Raw genomic sequence first — 24,094 nt, forward strand, 5'->3', positions numbered from 1 at the left:
AGGATCCTTAGAGGCGGGACCTTTTTCCTTCCCATGAGGAGCAAGTCCTGGAGTTAGACAGGGTGGGCCCAGATCCTGGCTCGGTAACTTATTAGGCATCTGCTCTCGTGCACGTTAACTTCTCCATGCCTCAATTTACTGAACTGTAAAATAGGTTTAGCAGTGTCTTTACTACAGGGTTGTTTTGAGAATTAAGTGAATATATATTATATATTAATATATATAAATTAGAATGGTACCTAATGTATAATGTAGTAAGTACTAAGTCAATCAGCCATTAGTATTTGAAACAGTCATCATAAGGTACAGTAAGTACCTGGAACATGATGTATATTACATATAATATACATGTTTTAAAGTAAATTCCTCTATCTTATCCCTCCCTCTCTCTCTTCATCCCTCTCTTCTTTTTGTTGTTTCTCTCTCCTTCCCCCTTCCTTCCCTCTTTTTCCTCCTTCCTTCTTTCCTTCCTTCCTCCCTCCCTTCCTTCTCTCTCTCTTCTCCCTCCTTCCTTCCTTCCCTCCCTCCCTCCTTGCCTTCCTATCTGCCACTTGCCTTTTGTTCCTCCATCTTCTTTTCTTTCTCCCTTCTTGATTCTTTGAGCCTTTGGCTCGCCATCAGCCCTCAGAGAACCACTGGGCTCCTCTGGGGCTGCTCAGAGCTGGATGGTCCACTGGGGGCCCCACACTCTCCTGACTCTTCTGCAGGGGAGGCTCCTGGGGGAGGGAGCAATGGGTGCGAGATGGGGGTCGGTGTGAGCTGCTGAGCCTCTGGACCATCTGCCCTAGCCTGACTGGGGTGGAAAGGGGCAGACGAGGGTGGGGAAGAGGCAGGGGCAAGTCCCCTTCAGGAGGGCTGGCAGTTCCTGGAGTGGAGTCTGGGCTAGACAGGCTGCCCTGGCTCACACCCCCTGATACGTTAAGTCCCCCAGTCTAGACTCTTTCTGGATACCAAGGAGGCAGAACAAGGAATGAACAAGGCAGAATGAGAGCAGGAAAAATAGCAGAAAAAACCATTTCCTTTTCTGGTAGGGGTTCTCTGATGGACTTAAACTGCCTGCATCTCCTGTGTTTATGTTGTTCTGGAGAAGGAATCTAGAGTTTTTAGTCTAGGCTCTAGGCTTGGCTCGTTCACTTATCAGAGATGTGGCGTAAGGAGAGTTACAGGGCTGGAGCGAGGCCTCAGTTTCCTTATCTATGAAATGGGGTTATATTGCTTCCTTTCGCCGGGGGCAGGGGTTGCATGGATAGAATAAGGTGCAGTGCGGATATGCACGGAAAAGTGCTACAGATGGCAAGGGGTCTTCGTCATCATGACAGAGGCCTGGAGGTTTAGGTGTCTGTCAGAGGCCTAGCTACCCCATGGCAGGAGCCTCCCAGAACTTGCCAGTGAGTCGGGCTGCTACAGAGCTGTGGGCAGGCTTGGCTCCAGCCTTCCTCATTCCCAACAGCCCTGGCTGCCTGCTCTCCTGGTGTCGCCTCCCAGTACGAGGTTGGCTGAGGGAGGAGAGTGGTTCAGAACTTCCAGTGGAAGGGCCAGTGCTGGGGCTTGAGGAGATGGGTGACCCCTGCGTTCCTGGAGGAGCAGCAGGGGGGCTGCCTTCCTGGGGAGGGGCAGGAGAAGGGCAGCTGTGTTCAGATTTGGCAAAACAGGCTCACATGAAGCCTGTGGCGGAGTTCAGACAGTCCTGTAATGGAATCAAGGGCAGCCAGGACGGGGAGGGGGTCTGCAGTGGGCTCAGACCCTGCAGGGGCCCCGGGCACATGGGCGGCGGCCAATGCTTTGGGTCCCAGAGAGGGTCGGAGGCCAGTGCCCAGCGGCTTTTCCTGGAAGATCTGGGCATCCTGGGCTTCGGCAACCAGGACTGAAAAGCTGGGTGCTTGTAGGGAAGGAAAAGTCATTAAAAATCGGAAGAAACAAAGAAAAACCTTTTCCTTTGCTCTTTTCCTCTTCTCGTTCTGTTTGTTTCCTGAGCTCAGTAAGCAGGTTCTGGTTTCTGCCGACCTAACGACGACCGTGTTTCCTAGCCGTATAAGCCTCCTCCTTCCTTCTCAGACAGGCTGTCACTTCTTCATGCTCATCCTTTCGTTTTTAAAACATTTTTATTAGCCTTTTTTCTTAAAACTTTTAACAGCTGTTTATAAAAACACGACAAATACACAACACAGAACAAAAAGCTCGGTAAAAATAACTCACTATATGGTACATATACTCAGATGGTGTGATATATTTATATAATAAGAGATGAAAATAGTCACTTTCCATAATAAAAATAAGTTCTATTTTTGTTTATTTTACAATATACTTAATATTCTCTTCTTTTGCTTCCTCTCCAGCTTCTACTTCTTCACTGTGAATCTCGCGGGGGGTCCCACGTGGCCGTCCCCACCCACCCGGCTGGAGTCCGGGAGGCGGAAGGGCTGCGGGGGGCCTTAGGAGCACGGGCGGCAGCCGCACTCTAAGTGTCTCTCCACCTCTTCCACGAACGAGGAGCCATCTGTGCACTGGAACACGTATTTCCGCCGCTTGCTGCGGGTGGGCTGGCAGCACTGGGGACCGCAGCCCCCATGACATTCCATTACGGGCACCTTGGAGGCTGTGGCACACGAGGCATAACCTTTCTGGCGGCGGATCACCTCTCGGACTACCCCCCCCAGGCATGGAGTCTCTGCAGAGGGCGGAAGAGGTAAGGGCAGGGCATTGGGGCTGGAGATAGCTGTCGGGGGGAGGCTGCTCTGAGACACCCGTGGGCCGAAGCCCGTGCGTACTTACTTACTCATTCACTCATCCGTCCGTCTCCCTGCCCACCCTCCCATAACCCATCTCACTCTTCCACAAGTGCCGTTCCCTGCCAGCCTCTATACTAGGCTTAAAACTAAGCCCCGAGGATAGCAGGGTGACAAGAGCAGGCTCGGTCCCTTCCTTCAAGGAACTTACTTAAAGATCAAACTAGATGTGGCAGATTGGGGGACTGAGGGCTAAATCCCATCCCAGACCTATGTTGCTTGTGCCACAGATGCTTAGAAACCAAATTAAATGCCAACATTAAAAAAAAAAAGAAAACCCCCCACAATGCCAGGAGATTGCATCTAAACATTGGGATATCTGGTTTCTTTGAAAACCAGGGGGTCTGGCAAAGCTGAGTCTGCATCCCTGCATGGCAATGATGGGCTGAAGCCACGGGCTTTAGATGGGGCCAGGAGATCTCCAGTTTGCCCCAGTCCCCACCACTCTCAGTAGCCTGTCTCCGCTGGTGTAGAGTCTAGACACTAATTACAGTGTCATTTAAATAAATATATTTGTAATGATAAACTGAGGCGGATGCTACGGAGAAACAGGATGTGTTTATACATAATACGTGGCAAAGGAGCCTGACTAGCCCAGGGGCCAGGGATTGTCTCTGGGAAGTGATGCTGGAGTTGAGATCTGAAAGAGGAACAGTAGTCAATGAGCCACAGAGTCTGGGCGGGGGGAGGGGGTGGTGTGTGTGTGCGCGTGTGTGAGCTTTTCCACAAGTTGTAGAAATGAGGGGAGGGGAGGGGACCCCTGGATCTGCTTAATCCTCTGGTCCCTGATCCAACTCTTCACCTTGACCCCACTACTGTCCCCAGTACACTGGGAAAGCATCTGGAGCAAGGCACTGAGAGAGAGAGTGAGTAATGGATTCAGGACTAGGATCCTCGGCCACACAGCCTTGGATCCCTGAGCCTTGTCATCCCTGAGCCTCAGTTTCCTTGTCTGGAAAATGGTGACACATGTCCTGGTTCTTCCTGCTTTTTCATGGGCTGTTATGAGCATCACAGGGATTGTGAATGCAAAAGGGCTTTATGCAGTTTAAAGCTTTAGGTGGTTAATGTGATGTAATGTGAATTTTGTTAAGCTTGATATAGTTTTTTAAAATTATGTGATTGTTAACAGGATCAAAAGAAGACTAATGATAATAGGTGTGTGTGATGGGCAGGGCAGGGAGAATGCAAACTCGGCAGCATGTTAACAGTTGGGCTGTCCAGTTGAAGGGAATGGGAATGCTGTTTATATTGTTCTGGCAATTTTTCTGTTAGATCTGAAATTATTTCAGAATACATTATTTAACAAAATTGGTTAAGAATGGTATTTCAACAAGGTATAAAATGTGAAAGAGTCCTCTAGTGACAGGAGGGGGCCAGCCCAGGATTCTGGTGGCAGGAAGATGAAGCCTTCTCAGTTTCCATGCAGGAGAAAAACCTCCAAGGTGAGACAGAACCATTTCAGCTGGAATATAATTTAATTTCAATTTTCCTTTTTTGCACTTACCTCCAAATTAATACACTAAAGGGGCCACTAAGTGAGGTAAGTGATTTGATGTTTTTGAAATGGGATCAGACCAAGGAACTGTCTTTTGTTGACCCAATAATGGCATGAGGTTTGGGAGGAGACTGCAGAGCAACATCTGAAACGTTAATGTGATTAAGAACCATCGAGGGCTCTTGTTAAAATGCAGGTTCTGATTCAAAAGGTCTGGGCTGGGCCTGAGCATCTGTATTTCTAATAAACTCCCAGGTGAGTCAGTGATGCTGGTCAGAGGACCACTCTGGCAGCTCCAGGGCCGGCAATTAGAAAAGGAGGGGAGGGGAGAGGAGAGAAAGAACAACCCAGACTGCTCACACAGTCCTGGTGGTTTGCAACCTCCAGAGACCCCAGCTGGAACTATCCAGCTAAGCCATTTCTGAATGCTTGACCCACAGGAACTGTGTGGGATGGAGCATGTTTAGTGTGGTTTTGAACTGCTATGTGTTGGGGCTAATTTGTTACTCAGCAATGGATAACTGATACAGGAAGTTATAGTGTTGCCCCCCATATTCAACATGATGGAATTTGAGGCTCAGAAAGTAACTTAATGAAGGTCATGCAGCCTCTAAGTGGCTCAGCCAGAACTGGAACTTAGGCCATCTGAATGTGGAGTCCAAGTCTGACCCCCGCATCCTTCCTGGGCACCATCCCCCCACCCCCCCATGCGCACAGTGGACCCACCTTGTTCGCAGTGTTCCCCACTAAAGCCGGGCTGGCACAGGCAGTAGGGCTCCCCTTGATCTGAGACGTGGCATTGCCCGTGGTGACACTTGAAGGCTGAGCAGGCGTTGGCAGAGTCATTCTTGTGGTCACACAAGGCCCCTCTGTAGCCCTCGGCGCACTTGCACACGTATGAGGTCCCAGTTGCCACACATCTCCCCTGGTTGCAGCTGGGGGCAGAGGCGAGGATGAGAGGGGAACCAGGCAGTCGGTGCAGCTGGAGGGTTCCTTTGTCCACCCCAGCCAGGCCCAGGCTCAGACCAGGGGACACGGAGCCGTGGGACCTTAGGCCTTCTCCATCCCTTGGTCCACCAGCCCAGTGGCTGAGAATCAGTTAGCTGGAGGCTGTGAGCATCCCCCAGTGACACTGACAGCTGTGAGCTTGATGAGGCTGGCTGCTTTACACACAGACGTCAGAACCCATGCAGTCTCCAAACAGTTTAATTGTTCTGCTGTCTTAATAACACACTTACTACTATCTCTACCACCACCAGCTACCACTTGCTGTGTGCCAGGCATTGGGGTAAGTGCTTTACACCTAGCATCAGTCTTATTTTCTACAATCCCCTCTCCTCTGCTGTCCTGTGCAGTAGATAGTCCTATCCACATCTCATAGATGGAGAAACTGATGCCAAAGCCTGGATTCTTAATTGTGCTGCAGCATTCTCTCTACTGGGATGACATTCAGAGGCAGGGTTCATTGTAGACATATTCGTTACAGAGTCAAACGCATACACACTCACACACACTCCAGAGCTACCCAGGAAACTCAACCCCTTTATAGCTATCCTTCACTCCTGATCCACAATATCATGTCCCAGCTTGTTCAGCCAAGCAAATTGCTAGACATGGCTCTGGTGTTATTTTTGGCTGATTCAGATTTCTGAACACTGAGGATGCTGGGTCTCCTATTTTTAGCACAAGGCCTGACACATAGTAGGCCCTCAGTAAATATTTTGATGCATAATGAATGCCAGAGCATGAAATGATTCGGCTGTGCGTGGTTATACACCCCTGGTGCCCTCATAGGGTACCACTGAGTGGGGAGTGGAGTCGGGCCGAAATGCACCCACTTGCCAAGGTGCATGCGCACGGGTGCCCCTTTCAACTTCTGAAGGCCACTTGACAAGTGTTTTTCAGCTAGGCTCTGGCACACTGATGTCTCCTCTGAGCAAGACCTGCTGTTTGGATGTGTTAAGCCCCTGACCTTCTAAGCAGCCCCTGTCTACAGTCTGACTGCAGTTCCTCCGGCTTCCATCAGTGCCCACTTCCTGGGCGGGGCAGAGGGGGAGGGACACCGACCTGTGGCCAAGGCAGGGGTCGCGGGCCTCCTGGTCACACAGCAGGCCGGCCCAGCCTGGGTGGCACTCGCACACAACGCTGTCCTTCTCCACGGCACGGCACAGGCCGTGCCTGCACACGCTGCAGGACTTGCAGCCCGGCGAGACGCCCAGGGCCTGCGGCGGGAGGGCCTTGAAGTCCTGCAGCTCGTTGTTGATGCGCACCTCGTGGATGCAGCCATGGAAGCCGCCCAGCGGCCGGTCCACGCCCTGGCGCAAGGCCGAGAGGCCCGTGGAGGTGGGGATGCCTGCGGGAGGGACACCAGGACAGCGACCTGAAGACACTCCCCTGCCCACCCTGCTCGCCTGCATTCCAGCCCTCGGAGGTGGACTCCTTGGGAGAAGTCTTGGGAATCTCCATATTGAACAAGCTGCTCTGATGCCTTTTTTTTTTTTTTTTTTGCACATAACCCTTTGAGAACTACTGGCCCAAGGCTGGGTTTCAGGCCCATGCTCTGTCAGACTGGTGGCTCCTTCTCTCTTTGGCCTTTGAATGGCCTTAGTAGCAAACATGCTCCTCTACATACATCAGCTGAGCCTCACAGCATCTGAGGGGGTGGCAGAGCAGAGGGAAGCCTGTATATTGAAGGGGCTGGCCTCTGTCTCCCTCTCCTCCCTCCCCATTCCATCTTCACCTTCCACCATCCTCCCTAAAATTGTAGTTTCTCAGAAGGAGCCCTGCTCTCTTTCTTTTCCTCTTCTCCTCCCCATGATCTGGCTAACTATTCACACTCTAGGGAGCAGCTTGGTTGTCACTTCCTCCAGGAAGCCTTCCTTGATTAGCTTTGGCAGTGGGTGCCGAGATGAGAGCAGCAAGCCCCACCAGTTGGCCTGGGGGTGGGTGCCCGAGCACAGGGGGCAGGTGGGAGGTGGAGGTGTTTGGGGTGGGAGGGGATGGGGCTTTACCTCCAAGGTAGAGGGGGCTGTTGATGCTCACTGTTGGCTGCTTCTGGAGCTTTCCCAGGCTTTTGGGGGCTCCTTTGTCCACCACCAGGTTCAGGGTCTGGTTTAGCATCACCAGCTCCACACTGTGAAACTGCCCGTCATTCACAGTCTCCACACTGGGCAGGAGAGAAGCAGGAGAGACAGAGGGTTTGCTGAGTGCCTTCCACAGCCTGCACTGGACTGTGAACTTGACTAGTATTCCTTGCATTTTGTTTTGTTTTTTATTTGGAAATAATTTCAAACAACATAAATCACAAAAATAAAAACAGTACAGAGAACTCCTATTAATTACCTGTTACACCTATAGATTCTCCAGTGAGTCCCATTTGCTTTATAATTGATTTCATCTATCTTATTTATCTCCATAAATATACAGGCATACCTTGGAGATACTGTGGGTTCAGTTCCAGACCACCTGATGAAGCAAGTCACATGAATTTTCTGGTTTCCCAGTGCGCATAAAAGTTATGTTTATACTACAGTGTACTCTATTAAGGGTGCAATAGCATTTTGTCTAAAAAACAATGTACATACCTTAACTTAAAAATACTTTATTGCTAAAAAATGCTGACTGTCACCTGAGCCTTCAGGGAGGCATAATCTTTTTGCAATAATAACATCAAAGATCACTGATCACAGATCACCATAATAAATACTGTAATAGAGAAAAAGGTTGAAATATTATGAGAATTACCAAAACATGACACACAGACATGAAGTGAGCAAATACTGTTGGAAAAATGGCACCAACAGACTTGACACAGACCTTCAATTTGTAAATAATACAGTATCTGTGAAGCACAATATAGCAAGGTGCAGTAAAACGAGGTATGCCTCTAAGGGTATAGAATCAGCTGTCAAAAACCTCCCAACAAACAGAAGTCTAGGACTGGATGGGTTCACTGGTGAATTCTATGAAACATTTAAAGAAGGCTTAATAACAAACAATCCTTCTCAAACTCTTACAAAAAAAGGAACAGTTCCAAACTCATTTTACAAGGTCAGCATCATCTTGATACTAAAACCAGACAAGAATGCCACAAAAAAAGAAAATTACAGGCCAATATTCCTGATGAACATAGATGCAAAGATTCTTAGTAAAATATTAGCAAACCTAATTCAATAATACATTAAAAAGGTCATATACCATGATTAAGTGGGGTGTATTCCAGGGATGCAAGAATGGCTCAAAATCACAAATTCAATCAGTGTGATACACCAAATTAACAAAATGAAGGATCAAAATCATGTGATCATCTCAATAAATGCAGAAAAAAGCATTTGACAAAATTCAACATCCATTTATGATGAAAACTCTTAACAATATAGGTATAGAACAAACTCAACAAAATAAAGGCCATATATAACAAGCCCACAGCTAACATTATATTCAGTGGTGAAAACTGAAAGCTTTCCTTTTAAAATCAGAAACAAGACAAGGATGCCCACTCTTGCCATTTATATTCAACATAGTGTTGGAAGTCCCAGCCTGAGCAATTAGGAAAGAAAAAAAAAAAGGCATACACATCAGAAAGTAAGAAGTAGAACTGTCACTATTTGCAGATGACATGATGTTATATATAGAAAAACCTAAAGTTTCCACTAAAAAACTGTTGGAACTAACAAATTCAGTAAAGTTGCTAGATACAGAATTAATGTATAAAAATCAGTTGCATTACCCCTCTTACACCAATGGACAGATGATCCAGACAGAAAATCAATAAGGAAACAAAGGCAGAAGAACTAATAAGTGAGCTGGAGGACAGAATGGTGGAAATAACCGCCAAGGAGCAGAATAAAGAAAAAAGAATGAAAAGAATTGTAGACAATCTCAGAGACTTCTGGGACAACACATTGCAGCACCAACATTCGAATATAGGGGTCCCAGAAGAAGAAGAGAAAAAGAAAGGGTCTGAGAGAATATTTGAAGAGATTATAGTTGAAAACTTCCCTAACATGGGAAAGGAAATAGTCACCTAAGTCCAGGAAGCACAGAGAGTCCGATACAGGATAAACCCTAGGAAAAACACACCAAGACACACATTAATCAAACTAACAAAAATTACATGCAAAGAAAAAATATTAAAAGCAGCAAGGGAAAAAAAAAATAACACACAAAGGAATCCCCATAAGGTTATCAGCTGATTTTTCAGCAGAAGCTCTGCAGGCCAGAAGGGAGCGGCAGGATACACTTTTTAAGTGATGAAAAAGAAAAACCTACAACCAAGATTATTCTACCCAGCCAGGATCTCATTCAGATTTGATGGAAAAATCAAAAGCTTTTCAGACAAGGAAAAGCTAAAAGAATTCAGCACCACCAAACCAGCTTTACAACAAATGCTAAAGAAACTCCTGTAGGCAGGAAACACAAGAGAAGAAAAAGACCCACAAAAACAAACCCAAAATAATTAAGAAAATGGTAATAGGAACATACATATCAATCATAACCTTGAATGTGAATGGATTAAATGCCCTAACCTAAAGACACAGACTGGCTGAATGGATACAAAAACAAGACCCATGTATATGCTGTCTACAAGAGACCCACTTCAGACCTAGGGACACATAGAGATTGAAAGTGAAGGGATGGAAAAAGATATTCCATGCAAATGGAAATCAAAAGAAACCTGGAGTAGCAATACTTGTATCAGATAAAACAGACTTTAAAATAAAGACTGTTACAAGAGATAAGGAGGAACGCTACACAATGATCAAAGGATCAATCCAAGAAGAAGAAATAACAATTATAAGTGTTTATGCACCTAACATAGGAGCACCTCAATACATAAGGCAAATGCTAAGAGCTATAAAAGGGGAAATCGACAGAAACACAATTATAGTGGAGGATATTAACACCTCACTTACACCAATGGACAGATCATCCAGACAGAAAATTAATAAGGAAACACAAGCTTTAAATGACACAATAGACCAGATAGATTTAATTGATATCTATAGAACATTCCACCCAAAAGTGGTAGAATACACTTTCTTCTCAAGTGCACACAGAACATTCTCCAGGATAGATCACATCTTGGGTCACAAATCAAGCCTCGGAAAATTTAAGAAAATTGAAATCGTTTCAAGCATCTTTTCTGACCACAACACTGAGATTGGAAATCAATCACAGGAAAAAAAAAATGTAGAAAACACAAATACATGGAGGCTAAACAGTGCACTACTGAATAACCAAGAGATCACTGAAGAAATCAAAGAAGGAATAAAAAAATACATAGAAACAAATGACAATGAAAACACGATGACCCAAAACCTATGGCACTCAGCAAAAGCAGTTCTAAGAGGGACGTTTATAGCAATTCAATCTCACCTCAAGAAACACGAAACATCTCAAACAATCTAACCCTACACTTAAAACAACTAGAGAAGAACAAAGAAAACCCAGAGTCAGTAGAAGGAAAGAAATTATAAGGATCAGAGCAGAAATAAATGAAATAGAAACAAAGAAAACAATAGCAAAGATCAATAAAACTAAAAGCTGGTTCTATGAGAAGATAAAGAAAATTGATAAACCCTTAGCCAGACTCATCAAGAAAAAAAGGGAGAGGATGCAAATCAATAAAATTAGAAATGAAAAAGGAGAAATCACAGCTGACACTGCAGAAATACAAAGGATTATAAGAGACTACTACAAACAACTAGATGCCAATATAATGGACAACCACGAAGAAATGGACAAATTCTTGGAAAGGTACAATTTTCCAAGACTGAACCAGGAAGAATTAGAAAATATAAACAGACCTATCACAAGTAATGAAATTGAAACCATAATTAAAAATCTTCCAACAAACAAATGTCTCGGGCCAGATGGCTTCACAGGCGAATTCTATCAAACATGGAGAGAAGAGCTAACACCCATCCTTCTCAAACTCTTCCAAAAAATTGCAGAGGGAGAAACACTCCCAAATTCATTCTACGAAGCCACCATCACCATGATACCAAAGCCAGAAAAAGATATCACCAAAAAAGAAAATTATAGACCAATATCACTGACGAACATAGATGCAAAAGTCCTTAACAAAATACTAGCAAACAGAATCCAACAACACATTAAAAGGATCATACACCACGATCAAGTGGGATTTATCCCAGGGATGCAAGGATTCTTCAATATACGTAAATCAATCAATGTGATACACAATATTAACAAATTGAAGAAGAAAAACCATATGAACATCTCAATAGATGCAGAAAAAGCTTTTGACAAAATTCAACACCCATTTATGATAAAAACCCTCCAGAAAGTGGGCATAGAGGGAACTTACTCAACATAATAAAGGCCACATATGACAAACCCACAGCAAGCATCATACTCAATGGTGAAAAACTAAAAGCATTTTCCTCTAAGATCAGGAACAAGACAAGGATGTCTACTCTCACCACTCTTATTCAACATAGTTTTGGAAGTCCTAGGCATGGCAATCAGAGAAGAAAAAGAAATAAAAGGAATACAATTGGAAAAGAAGTAAAACTGTCACTGTTTGCAGATGACATGATACTATACATAGAGAATCCTAAAGATGCCACCAGAAAACTATTAGAACTAATCAATGAATTTGGTAAGACTGCAGGATACAAAATTAATGCACAGAAATCTCCGGCATTCCTATACACCAACAAAGAAAAATCAGAAAGAGAAATTAAGGAAACACTCCCATTTACCATTGCAACAAAATGAGTAAAATACCTAAGAATAAACCTGCCTAAGGAGGCAAAAGACTTGTACTCAGAAAACTATAAAACAGTGATGAAAGAAATCAAAGATGACATAAACAGATGGAGAAATATACCACGTTCTTGGACTGGAAGAATCAGTACTGTGAAAATGACTGTACTATCCAAAGCAATCTACAGATTCAGTGCAATCCCTATCAAACTACCAATGGCACTCTTCACAGAATTAGAACAAAAATTTTTACAATTCATATGGAAACACAACAGACCCCGAATAGCCAAAGCAATCCTGAGAAAAAAAACAGAGTTGGAAGAATCAGGCGTCCTGACTTCAAACTATACCACAAAGCTACAGTAATCAAGACAGTATGGTACTGGCACAAAATCAGAAATATAGGTCAATGGTACAGGATAGAATGCCCAGAGATAAACCAACGTACATGTGGTCACCTAATTTACGACAAAGGAGGCAAGAACATACAACGGAGAAAAGACAGCCTTTTCCGTAAGTGGTGCTGGGAAAACTGGACAGCTACATGTAAAAGAATGAAATAGAACACTCCCTAACATCATACACAAAAATAAACTCAAAATGGATTAAAGACCTAAATGTAAGACCAGACACTATAAAACTCTTAGAGGAAAACATAGGAAAACATAGGAAACATAAACCACAGCAAGATCTTTTTTGACCCACCTTCTAGAGTAACGAAAATAAAAACAAAAATAAACAAATGTGACTTAATTAAACTTAAAAGCTTTTGCACAGCAAAGGAAACCATAAACAAGACAAAAAGACAACCCTCAGAATGGGAGAAAATATTTGAAAATGAAACAACAGAAAAAGGATTAATCTCCAAAATATACAAACAACTCATGGAGCTCAACTTCAAAAAAACAAACAATCCACTTAAAGAATGCGCAGAAGACCTAAAGAGACATTTCACCAAGGAAGACATACAGGTGGCCAAGAGGCACACGAATAGATGTTCAACATCACTAGTTATTAGAGAAATGCAAATCCAAACTACAGTGAAGTATCACCTCATGCTGGTCAGAATGGCCATTTTCAAAAAATCTACAAACAATAAATGCTGGAAAGGGTGTGGTGAAAATGGCACACTCCTGCACTGTTGGTGGGAATATAAATTGATACAACCACTACAGAAAACAGTACGGAGGTTGCTTAAAAAACTAAAAATAGAACTACCATATGACCCAGTAATCCCACTGCTGGGAATATACCCTGAGAAAACCATAATTCAAAAAGAGTCATGTACCACAATCTTCATTGCAGCACTATTTACAGTAGCGAGGACATGGAACCAACCTAAATGTCCATTGACAGAGGAATGGATAAAGAAGATGTGGCACATATATATAATGGAATATTACTCAGCCATAAAAAGATACAAAATTGAGTTATTTGTAGTGAGGTGGATGGACCTAGAGTCTGTCATATAGAGTGAAGTAAGTCAGAAAGAGAAAAATACTGTATGCTAATGCATATATATGGAATCTAAAAAAAAAAAAAAAGGTACTGATGAACCTAGTTGCAGGGCAGGAATAAAGATGTAGACATAGAGAATGGACTTGAGGAAACGGGTGGGAGGGGGAAGCTGGGGCGAAGTGAGAGTAGCATCGACATATATATACTACCGAATGTAAAATAGTTAGCTAGTGGGAAGCAGCAGCATAGCACAGGGAGATCAGCTCAGTGCTTTGCGATGACCTAGAGGGGTGGGATCGGGAGGATAAGAGGGAGACTCAAGAGGGAGGGGATATATGGGGACATATGTATGCATATGGCTGTTTCACTTTGGTGTACAACAGAAACTAACACTGTATTGTGAGACAATTATACTCCAATAAAGATCTACTAAAAAAAAAAAAAGTGGATCACTGAAGAAGTCAAAAAATACCTAGGGACAACAGAAAAGAAAAGCACGATGATCCCAAACCTATGGAATGCAACAAACCTATGGAATGCAGTTCTAAGAGGGAAGTTTATAGCGATACAGACTTACCTCGGGAAACAAGAAATATCTCAAACAACCTAACCTTACACCTAAAGCAACTAGAGAAGGAACAAACAAAACCAAAGTTAGTAGAAGGAAAGAAATCATAAAGATCAGAGCAGAAATAAATGAAACAGACAATAAGAAAACAACAGAAAAGATCAATGAAACTAAAACCTGGTTCTTTGAAAAGAAAAACAAAATCAATAAGCCTTTAGCAAGACTCATCAAGAAAAATAGGGAGAGGGCCCAAATCAATAAACTCAGAAATGGGGGCCTCCCAGGTGGCACACTGGTTAAGAATCCATGTGCCAGGCTTCCCTGGTGGCACAGTGGTTAAGAATCCACCTGCCAGCGGAGGAAGAAGATGGCGGAAGAGTAAGGCGCGGAGATCACCTTCTTTCCCACAGATACATTAGATATACATATACACGTGGAACTGCTCCTACAGAACACCCACTGAACGCTGGCAGAAAACGTCAGACCTCCCAAAAGGGAACAGACGCCCTCAGGCAACCTACATGCAGAGGCGGGTCCAAATCAAAAGCTGAACCCCGGGAGCTGTGCGAACAAAGAAGAGAAAGGGAAATCTCTCCCAGCAGCCTCAGAAGCAGCGGATTAAAACTCCACAAACAACTTGATGTGCCTGCATCTGTTGAATACCTGAATAGACAACGAATCATCCCAAATTCAGGAGGTGGACTTTGGGAGCAGGATATATTAATTTTTCCCCTTTTCCTTTTTTTGTGAGTGTATATGTATATGCTTCTGGGTGAGATTTTGTCTGTATAGCTTTGCTTTATAATAGCTTTATTTTACTTCACTATATTTTATCCTCTTTCTTTCTTTCTTTCTATTTTTTCTCCCTTTTACTCTGAGCTGTGTGGATGAAAGACTCTTGGTGCTCCAGCCAGGCATCAGGGCTGTGCCTCTGAGGTGGGAGAGCCAACTTCAGGACACTGGTCCACAAGAGACCTCCCAGCTCCATGTAATGCCAAACGGCAAAAATCTCTCAGCGATCTCCATCTCAACACCAAGACCCAGCTTCACTCAACAACCAGCAAGCTACAGTGCTGGACACCCTATGCCAAACAACTAGCAAGACAGGAACACAGCCCCATCCATTAGCAGAGAGGCTGCCTAAAATCATAATAAGGCCACAGACACCCCCAAACACACCACCAGACATGGACGTGCCCACCAGAAAGACAAGATCCAGCCTCATCCCCCAGAACACAGGCACTAGTTCCCTCCACCAGGAAGCCTACACAACCCACTGAACCAACCTTAGCCACTGGGGACAGATACCAAAAACAACGGGAACTACGAACCTGCAGCCTGTGAAAAGGAGACCCCAAACACAGTAAGATAAGCAAAATGAGATGACAGAAAAACACACAGCAGATGAAGGAGCAGGGTCAAAACACACCAGACCTAAAAAATGAAGAGGAAATAGGTAGTCTACCTGAAAAAGAATTCAGAATAATGATAGTAAGGATCATCCAAAATCTTGGAAATAGAATAGACAAAATGCAAGAAACATTTAACAAGGACGTAGAAGAACTAAAGAGGAACCAAGCAACGATGAAAAACAATAAATGAAATTAAAAATACTCTAGATGGGATCAATAGCAGAATAACTGAGGCAGAAGAACGGATAAGTGACCTGGAAGATAAAATGGTGGAAATAACTACTGCAGAGCAGGATAAAGAAAAAAGAATGAAAAGAACTGAGGACAGTCTCAGAGACCTCTGGGACAACATTAAAGGCACCAACATTCGAATTATAGGGGTCCCAGAAGAAGAAGAGAAAAAGAAAGGGACTGAGAAAATATTTGAAGAGATTATAGTTGAAAACTTCCCTAATATGGGAAAGGAAATAGTCAATCAAGTCCTGGAAGCACAGAGAGTCCCATACAGGATAAATCCAAGGAGGAACACGTCAAGACACATATTAATCAAACTGTCAAAAATTATATATAAAGAAACCATATTAAAAGCAGCAAGGGAAAAACAACAAATAACACACAAGGGAATCCCCATAAGGTTAACAGCTGATCTTTCAGCAGAAACTCTGCAAGCCAGAAGGGAGTGGCAGGATATACTTAAAGTGATGAAGGAGAAAAACCTACAACCAAGATTACTCTACCCAGCAAGGATCTCATTCAGATTTGATGGAGAAATTAAAACCTTTACAGACAAGCAAAAGCTGAGAGAGTTCAGCACCACCAAACCAGCTTTACAACAAATGCTAAAGGAACTTCTCTAGGCAACAAACACAAGAGAAGGAAAACACCTACAATAACAAACCCAAAACATTTAAGAAAATGGGAATAGGAACATACATATCGATAATTACCTTAAATGTAAATGGATTAAATGCTCCCACCAAAAGACACAGACTGGCTGAATGGATACAAAAACAAGACCCATATATATGCTGTCTACAAGAGACCCACTTCAGACCTAGAGACACATACAGACTGAAAGTGAGGGGATGGAAAACGATATTCCATGCAAATGGAAATCAAAAGAAAGCTGGAGTAGCAATTCTCATATCAGAAAAAATAGACTTCAAAACAAAGACTATTACAAGAGACAAAGAAGGACACTACATAATGATCAAGGGATCAATCCAAGAAGAAGATATAACAATTGTAAATATGCACCCAACATAGGAGCACTTCAATATGTAAGGCAAATGCTAACAGCCATAAAAGGGGAAATCGACAGTAACACAATCATAGTAGGGGACTTGAACACCCCACTTTCACCAATGGACAGATCATCCAAAATGAAAATAAATAAGGAAACACAAGCTTTAAATCATACATTTAACAAGATGGACTTAATTGGTATTTATAGGACATTCCACCCAAAAACAACAGAATACACATTTTTCTCAAGTGCTCATGGAACATTCTCCAGGATAGATCATGGGTCACAAATCAAGCCTTGGTAAATTTAAGAAAATTGAAATCGTATCAAGTATCTTTTCCGACCACAATGCTGTGAGACTAGATATCAATTACAGGAAAAGACCTGTAAAAAATACAAACACATGGAGGCTACACAATACACTACTTAATAACGAAGTGATCACTGAAGAAATCAAAGGGGAAATCAAAAAATACCTAGAAACGAATGACAATGGAGACACGACGACCCAAAACCTATAGGACGCAGCAAAAGCAGTGCTAAGAGGGAAGTTTATAGCAATACAAGCCTACTCAAGAAACAGGAAACATCTCAAATAAACAACCTAACCTTGCACCTGAAGCAATTAGAGAAAGAAGAACAAAAAAACCCCAAAGCTAGCAGAAGGAAAGAAATCATAAAGATCAGATCAGAAATAAATGAAAAAGAAATGAAGGAAACAATAGCAAAAATCAATGAAACTAAAAGCTGGTTCTTTGAGAAGATAAACAAAATTGATAAACCATTAGCCAGACTCATCAAGAGAAAAAGGGACAAGACTCAAATCAATAGGATTAGAAATGAAAAAGGACAAGTAACCACTGACACTGCAGAAATACAAACGATCATGAGAGATTACTACAAGCAACTCTATGCCAATAAAATGGACAACCTGGAAGAAATGGACAGATTCTTAGAAATGCACAACCTGCCGAGACTGAACCAGGAAGAAATAGAAAATATGAACAGACCAATCACAAGCACTGAAATTGAAACTGTGATTTAAAATCTTTCAACAAACAAAAGCCCAGGACCAGATGGCTTCACAGGCGAATTCTATCAAACATTTAGAGAAGAGCTAACACCTATCCGTCTCAAACTCTTCCAAAATATTGCAGAGGGAGGAACACTCCCAAACTCATTCTACGAGGCCACCATCACCCTGATACCAAAACCAGACAAAGATGTCACAAAGAAAGAAAACTACAGGCCAATTTCACTGATGAACATAGATGCAAAAATCCTCAACAAAATACTAGCAAACAGAATCCAACAGCACATTAAAAGGATCAGACACCATGATCAAGTGGGGCTTATCCCAGGAATGCAAGGATTCTTCAATATATGCAAATCAATCAACATGATACACCATATTAACAAATTGAAGGAGAAAAACCATATGATCATCTCAATAGATGCAGAGAAAGCTTTCAACAAAATTCAACACCCATTTATGATAAAAGCCCTGCAGAAAGTAGGCATAGAGGGAACTTTCCTCAACATAATAAAGGCCATATATAACAAACCCACAGCCAACATTGTCCTCAATGGTAAAAAACTGAAACCATTTCCACTAAGATCAGGAACAAGACAAGGTTGCCCCCTCTCACCACTATTATGCAACATAGTTTTGGAAGTGTTAGCCACAGCAATCAGAGAAGAAAAAAAATAAAAGGAATCCAAATCAGAAAAGAAGTAAAGCTGTCACTGTTTGCAGATGACATGATACTATACATAGAGAATCCTAAAACTGCCACTAGAAAACTACTAGAGCTAATCAATGAATTTGGTAAAGTAGCAGGATACAAAATTAATGCACAGAAATCTTGCATTTTTATACACTAGTGACGAAAAATCTGAAAGTGAAATTAAGAAAACACTCCCGTTTACCATTGCAACAAAAAGAATAAAATACCTAGGAATAAACCTACCTAAGGAGACAAAAGACCTGTATGCAGAAAATTATAAGACACTGATGAAAGAAATTAAAGATGATACAAATAGATGGAGAGATATACATGTTCTTGGATTGGAAGAATCAACATTGTGAAAATGACTCTACTACCCAAAGCAATCTACAGATTCAATGCAATCCCTATCAAACTACCACTGGCATTTTTCATAGAACTAGAACAAAAAATTTCACAATTTGTATGGAAACACAAAAGACCCCGAATAGCCAAAGCAATCTTGAGAACGAAAAATCGAGCTGGAGGAATCAGGCTCCCTGACTTCAGACTATATTACAAAGCTACAGTAATCAAGACAGTTTGGTACTGGTACAAAAACAGAAATATAGATCAATGGAACAGGATAGAAAGCCCAGAGATAAACCCACGCACATATGGTCACCTTATCTTTGGTAAAGGAGGCAAGCATATACAGTGGAGAAAAGACAGCCTCTTCAATAAGTGGTGCTGGGAAAATTGGACAGGTACATGTAAAAGTATGAAATTAGAACACTCCCTGACACCATACACAAAAATAAACTCAAAATGGATTAAAGACCTAAGTGTAAGGCCAGACACTATCAAACTCTTAGAGGAAAAAATAGGCAGAACACTCTATGACATAAATCACAGCAAGATCCTTTTTGACCCAGCTCCTAGAGAAATGGAAATAAAAACAAAAATAAACAAATGGGACCTAATGAAACTTAAAACTTTTGCACAGCAAAGGAAACCATAAACCAGATGAAGAGACAACCCTCAGAATGGGAGAAAATATTTGCAAATGAAGCAAATGACAAAGGATTAATCTCCAAGATTCACAAGCAGCTCATGCAGCCCAATAACAAAAAAACAAACAACCTGTTCCAAAAATGGGCAGAAGACCTAAATAGACATTTCTCCAAAGAAGATATACAGATTGCCAACAGACACATGAAAGAATACTTAACATCATTAATCATTAGAGAAATGCCAATCAAAACTACAATGAGATACCATCTCACAGTGGTCAGAATGGCCATCGTCAAAAAATCTGGAAACAATAAATGCTGGAGAGGGTGTGGAGAAAAGGGAACACTCTTGCACTGTTGGTGGGAATGTAAATTGATACAGCCACTATGGAGAACAGTATGGAGGAGGTTCCTTAAAAAACTAAAAATAGAACTACCATACGACCCAGCAATCCCACTACTGGGCATATACCCTGAGAAAACCATAATTCAAAAAGAGTCATGTACCAAAATGTTCATTGCAGGTCTATTTACAATAGCCAGGACATGGAAGCAACCTAAGTGTCCATCATCGGATGAATGGATAAAGAAGATGTGGCACATATATACAATGGAATATTACTCAGCCATAAAAAGAAATGAAATGGAGGTATTTGTAATGAGGTGGATGGAGTTAGAGTCTCATACAGAGTGAAGTAAGTCAGAAAGAGAAAAACAAATACAGTATGCTAACACATATATATGGAATGTAAGGGAAAAAAAAAAGGCCATGAAGAACCTAGTGGCAAGACGGGAATAAAGACACAGACCTACTAGAGAATGGACTTGAGGATATGGGGAGGGGGAGGGGTGAGATGTGACAGGGTGAGAGAGTGTCATGGACATATATACACTACCAAATGTAAAATAGATAGCTAGTGGGAAGCAGCCGCATAGCACAGGGAGATCAGCTCGGTGCTTTGTGACCACCTAGAGGGATGGGATGGGGAGGGTGGGAGGGAGGGAGATGCAAGAGGGAAGAGATATGGGAACATATGTATATGTATAACTGATTCACTTTGTTATAAAGCAGAAACGAACACACCATTGTAAAGCAATTATACTTCAATAAAGATGTTTAAAAAAAAAAAAAAAAGAATCCACCTGCCATGAATTCTATCAAACATTTAGAGAAGAGCTAACACCCATCCTTCTAAAACTCTTCCAAAAAATTGCAGAGGAAGGAACACTCCCAAATTCATTCTGAGGCCACCATCACCCTGATACCAAAACCAGACAAAGATACTACAAAAAAAGAAAATTACAGACCAATATCACTGATGAATATAGACGCAAAAATCCTCAACAAAATACTAGCAAACAGAATCCAACAACACATTAAAAGGATCATACACCACGATCAAGTGGGATTTATCCCAGGGATGCAAGGATTCTTCAATATACGTAAATCAATCCATGTGATACACCATATTAACAAACTGAAGAATAAAAACCATATGATCATCTCAATAGATGCAGAAAAAGCTTCTGACAAAATTCAACACCCATTTATGATAAAAACTCCAGAAAGTGGGCATAGAGGGAAACTACCTCAACATAATAAAGGCCATATATGACAAACCCACAGCAAACATCATTCTCAACGGTGAAAAACTGAAAGCATTTCCTCTAAGATTAGGAACAAGACAAGGATGTCCACTCTCACCACTATTATTCAACATAGTTTTGGAAGTCCTAGCCAGGCAATCAGAGAAGAAAAAGAAATAAAAGGAATAGAAATTGGAAAAGAAGAAGTAAAACTGTCACTGTTTGCAGATGACAGGATACAATACATAGAGAATCCTAAAAATGCCACCAGAAAACTACTACAGCTAATCAATGAATTTGGTAAAGTTGCAGGATACAAAATTAATGCACAGAAATCTCTTGCATTCCTATACACTAATGATGAAAAATCTCAAAGAGAAATTATGGAAACACTCCCATTTACCATTGCAACAAAAAGAATAAAATACCTAGGAATAAACCTACCTAGGGAGACAAAAGACCTGTATGCAGAAAACTATAAGACAGTGATGAAAGAAATTAAAGATGATAATAACAGATGGAGAGATATACCATGTTCTTGGATTGGAAGAATCAATATTGTGAAAATGACTATACTACCCAAAGCAATCTACAGATTCAATGCAATCCCTATCAAATTACCAATGGCATTTTTTACGGAACTAGAACAAATCATCTTAAAATTTGTATGGAGACACAAAAGACCCCGAATAGCCAAAGCAGTCTTGAGGGAAAAAAACGGAGCTGGAGGAATCAGACTGCCTGACTTCAGACTATACTACAAAGCTATAGTAATCAAGACAATATGGTACTGGCACAAAAACAGAAACATAGATCAATGGAACAAGATAGAAAGCCCAGAGATAAACCCACGCACCTATGGTCAAGTAATCTATGACAAAGGAGGCAAAGATATACAATGGAGAAAAGACAGTCTCTTTAATAAGTGGTGCTGGGAAAATTGGACAGCTACATGTAAAAGAATGAAATTAGAATACTCCCTAACACCATACAGAAAAATAAACTCAAAATGGATTCGAGACCTAAATGTAAGACCGGACACTATAAAACTCTTAGAGAGGGCTTCCCTGGTGGCGCAGTGGTTGAGAATCTGCCTGCCAATGCAGGGGACACGGGTTCGAGCCCTGGTCTGGGAAGATCCCACATGCCGCGGAGCAAGTGGGCCCGTGAGCCACAATTACTGAGCTTGCATGTCTGGAGCCTGTACTCCTCAACAAGAGAGGCTGCGACAGTGAGAGGCCTGCACACCGCAATGAAGAGTGGCCGCCACTCGCCGCAACTAGAGAAAGCCCTCGCACAGAATCGAAGACCCAACACAGCCAAAATAATAATAATAATAATAATAATAATAATAATAAATAAAATAAATTAAAAAAATAACTCTTAGAGGAAATCATAGGAAGAACACTCTTTGATATAAATCACAGCAAAATATTTTTTGATCCACCTCCTAGAGTAATGGAAATAAAAACAAAAATAAACAAATGGGACTTAATGAAAGTTCAGAGCCTTTGCACAGCAAAGGAAACCATTAACAAGACAAAAAGACAACCCTCAGAATGGGAGAAAATATTTGCAAACGAAGCAACGGACAAAGGATTAATCTCCAAAATATATAAACTGCTCATTCAGCTCAATATTAAAGAAACAAACAACCCAATCCAAAAATGGGCAGAAGACCTAAATAGACATTTCTCCAAAGAAGACATAAAGATGGCCAAGAAGCACATGAAAAGATGCTCAACATCACTAATTATTAGAGAAATGCAAATCAAAACTACAATGAGGTATCACCTCACACCAGGTAGAATGGGCATCATCAGAAAATCTACAAACAACAAATGCTGGAGCAGGTGTGGAGAAAAGGGAACCCTCTTGCACTGTTGGTGGGAATGTAAATTGATACAGCCACTATGGAGAACAATATGGAGGTTCCTTAAAAAACTAAAAATAGATTTACCATATGATCCAGCAATCCCACTACTGGGCATATACCCAGAGAAAACCATAATTCAAAAAGACACATGCACCCCAATGTTCATTGCAGCACTATTTACAATAGCCAGGTCATGGAAGCAACCTAAATGCCCATCGACAGACGAATGGATAAAGAAGATGTGGTACATATATACAGTGGAATATTACTCACCCATAAAAAGGAACGAAATTGAGTCATTTTTTGAGATATGGATGGTTCTAGAGACTGTCATATAGAGTGATGTAAGTCAGAAAGAGAAAAACAAATATCATATATTAACGCATGTATGTGTAACCTAGAAAAATGGTACAGATGAACCGGTTTGCAGGGCAGAAGTTGAGACACAGATGTAGAGAACAAACGTATGGACACCAAGGGGGGAAAACCGCGGTGGGGTGGGGTTGGTGGTGTGCTGAATTGGGCGATTGGGATTGACATGTATACACTGATGTGTATAAAATTGATGACTGATTAAAAAAAAAAAGAATCCACCTGCCAATACAAGGGACATGGGTTCGAGCCCTGGCCCGGGAACATCCCACATGCTGCGGAGCAACTAAGCCCGTGTGCCACAACTACTGAGCCTGAGCTCTAGCGCCCGCAAGCCACAACTCCTGAGCCCACGTGCCAGAACTACTGAAGTTCACATGCATAGAGCCTGTGCTCCACAACAAGAGAAGCTACTGCAATGAGAAGCCCGCGCACCTCAATGAAGAGTAGCCCCCCGCTTGCCGCATCTAGAGAAAGCCCATACACAGCAACAAAGACCCAATGCAGCCAAAGATAAAAAAAAAAACAAAAATAAAACCCACCTGCCAATGAAGGGGATATGGGTTTGAGCCCTGGTTCAGGAAGATCCCACATGCCGCAGAGCAACTAAGCCCGTGCGCCACAACTACTGAGCCTGCCTGCCACAACTAGTGAAGCCTGTGCACCTGGAGCCCGTGATCTGCAAGAAGAGATGACACTGCAGTGAGAAGCCCACGTGCCACAACGAAGAGTAGCCCCCGCTCGCCACAACTAGAGAAAACCCACGTGCAGCAACGAGGACCCAACACAGCCAAAAATAAATAAATTTATATTAAAAAAAATCAAAAATGAAAAAGAA

The 24,094-nt window shown here is 42.2% G+C and overlaps 1 protein-coding gene across 2 annotated transcripts in view; it reads right to left on the reverse strand.

Moving 5' to 3' along the window:
* Positions 1 to 2,273: 2,273 nt before the first annotated feature.
* The window catches only part of SLIT3 (slit guidance ligand 3), a 618,579-nt gene continuing 596,758 nt past the window's right edge, over positions 2,274 to 24,094 (reverse strand). For both annotated transcript variants that reach the window (XM_059917657.1, XM_059917656.1), the window contains 4 exons: positions 7,296 to 7,450; positions 6,352 to 6,637; positions 5,011 to 5,219; positions 2,274 to 2,668 (listed from right to left, as the gene is read on the reverse strand). In XM_059917657.1, coding sequence (XP_059773640.1) covers positions 2,433 to 2,668; positions 5,011 to 5,219; positions 6,352 to 6,637; positions 7,296 to 7,450 — 886 coding nt within the window. In that variant the 3' untranslated portion in view covers positions 2,274 to 2,432. The remainder of the gene's footprint in view (positions 2,669 to 5,010; positions 5,220 to 6,351; positions 6,638 to 7,295; positions 7,451 to 24,094) is intronic.

This window comes from Balaenoptera ricei, chromosome 3 (genome assembly GCF_028023285.1).
Source record: "Balaenoptera ricei isolate mBalRic1 chromosome 3, mBalRic1.hap2, whole genome shotgun sequence".
In the NCBI taxonomy this organism is placed as follows: Eukaryota; Metazoa; Chordata; class Mammalia; order Artiodactyla; family Balaenopteridae; genus Balaenoptera; species Balaenoptera ricei.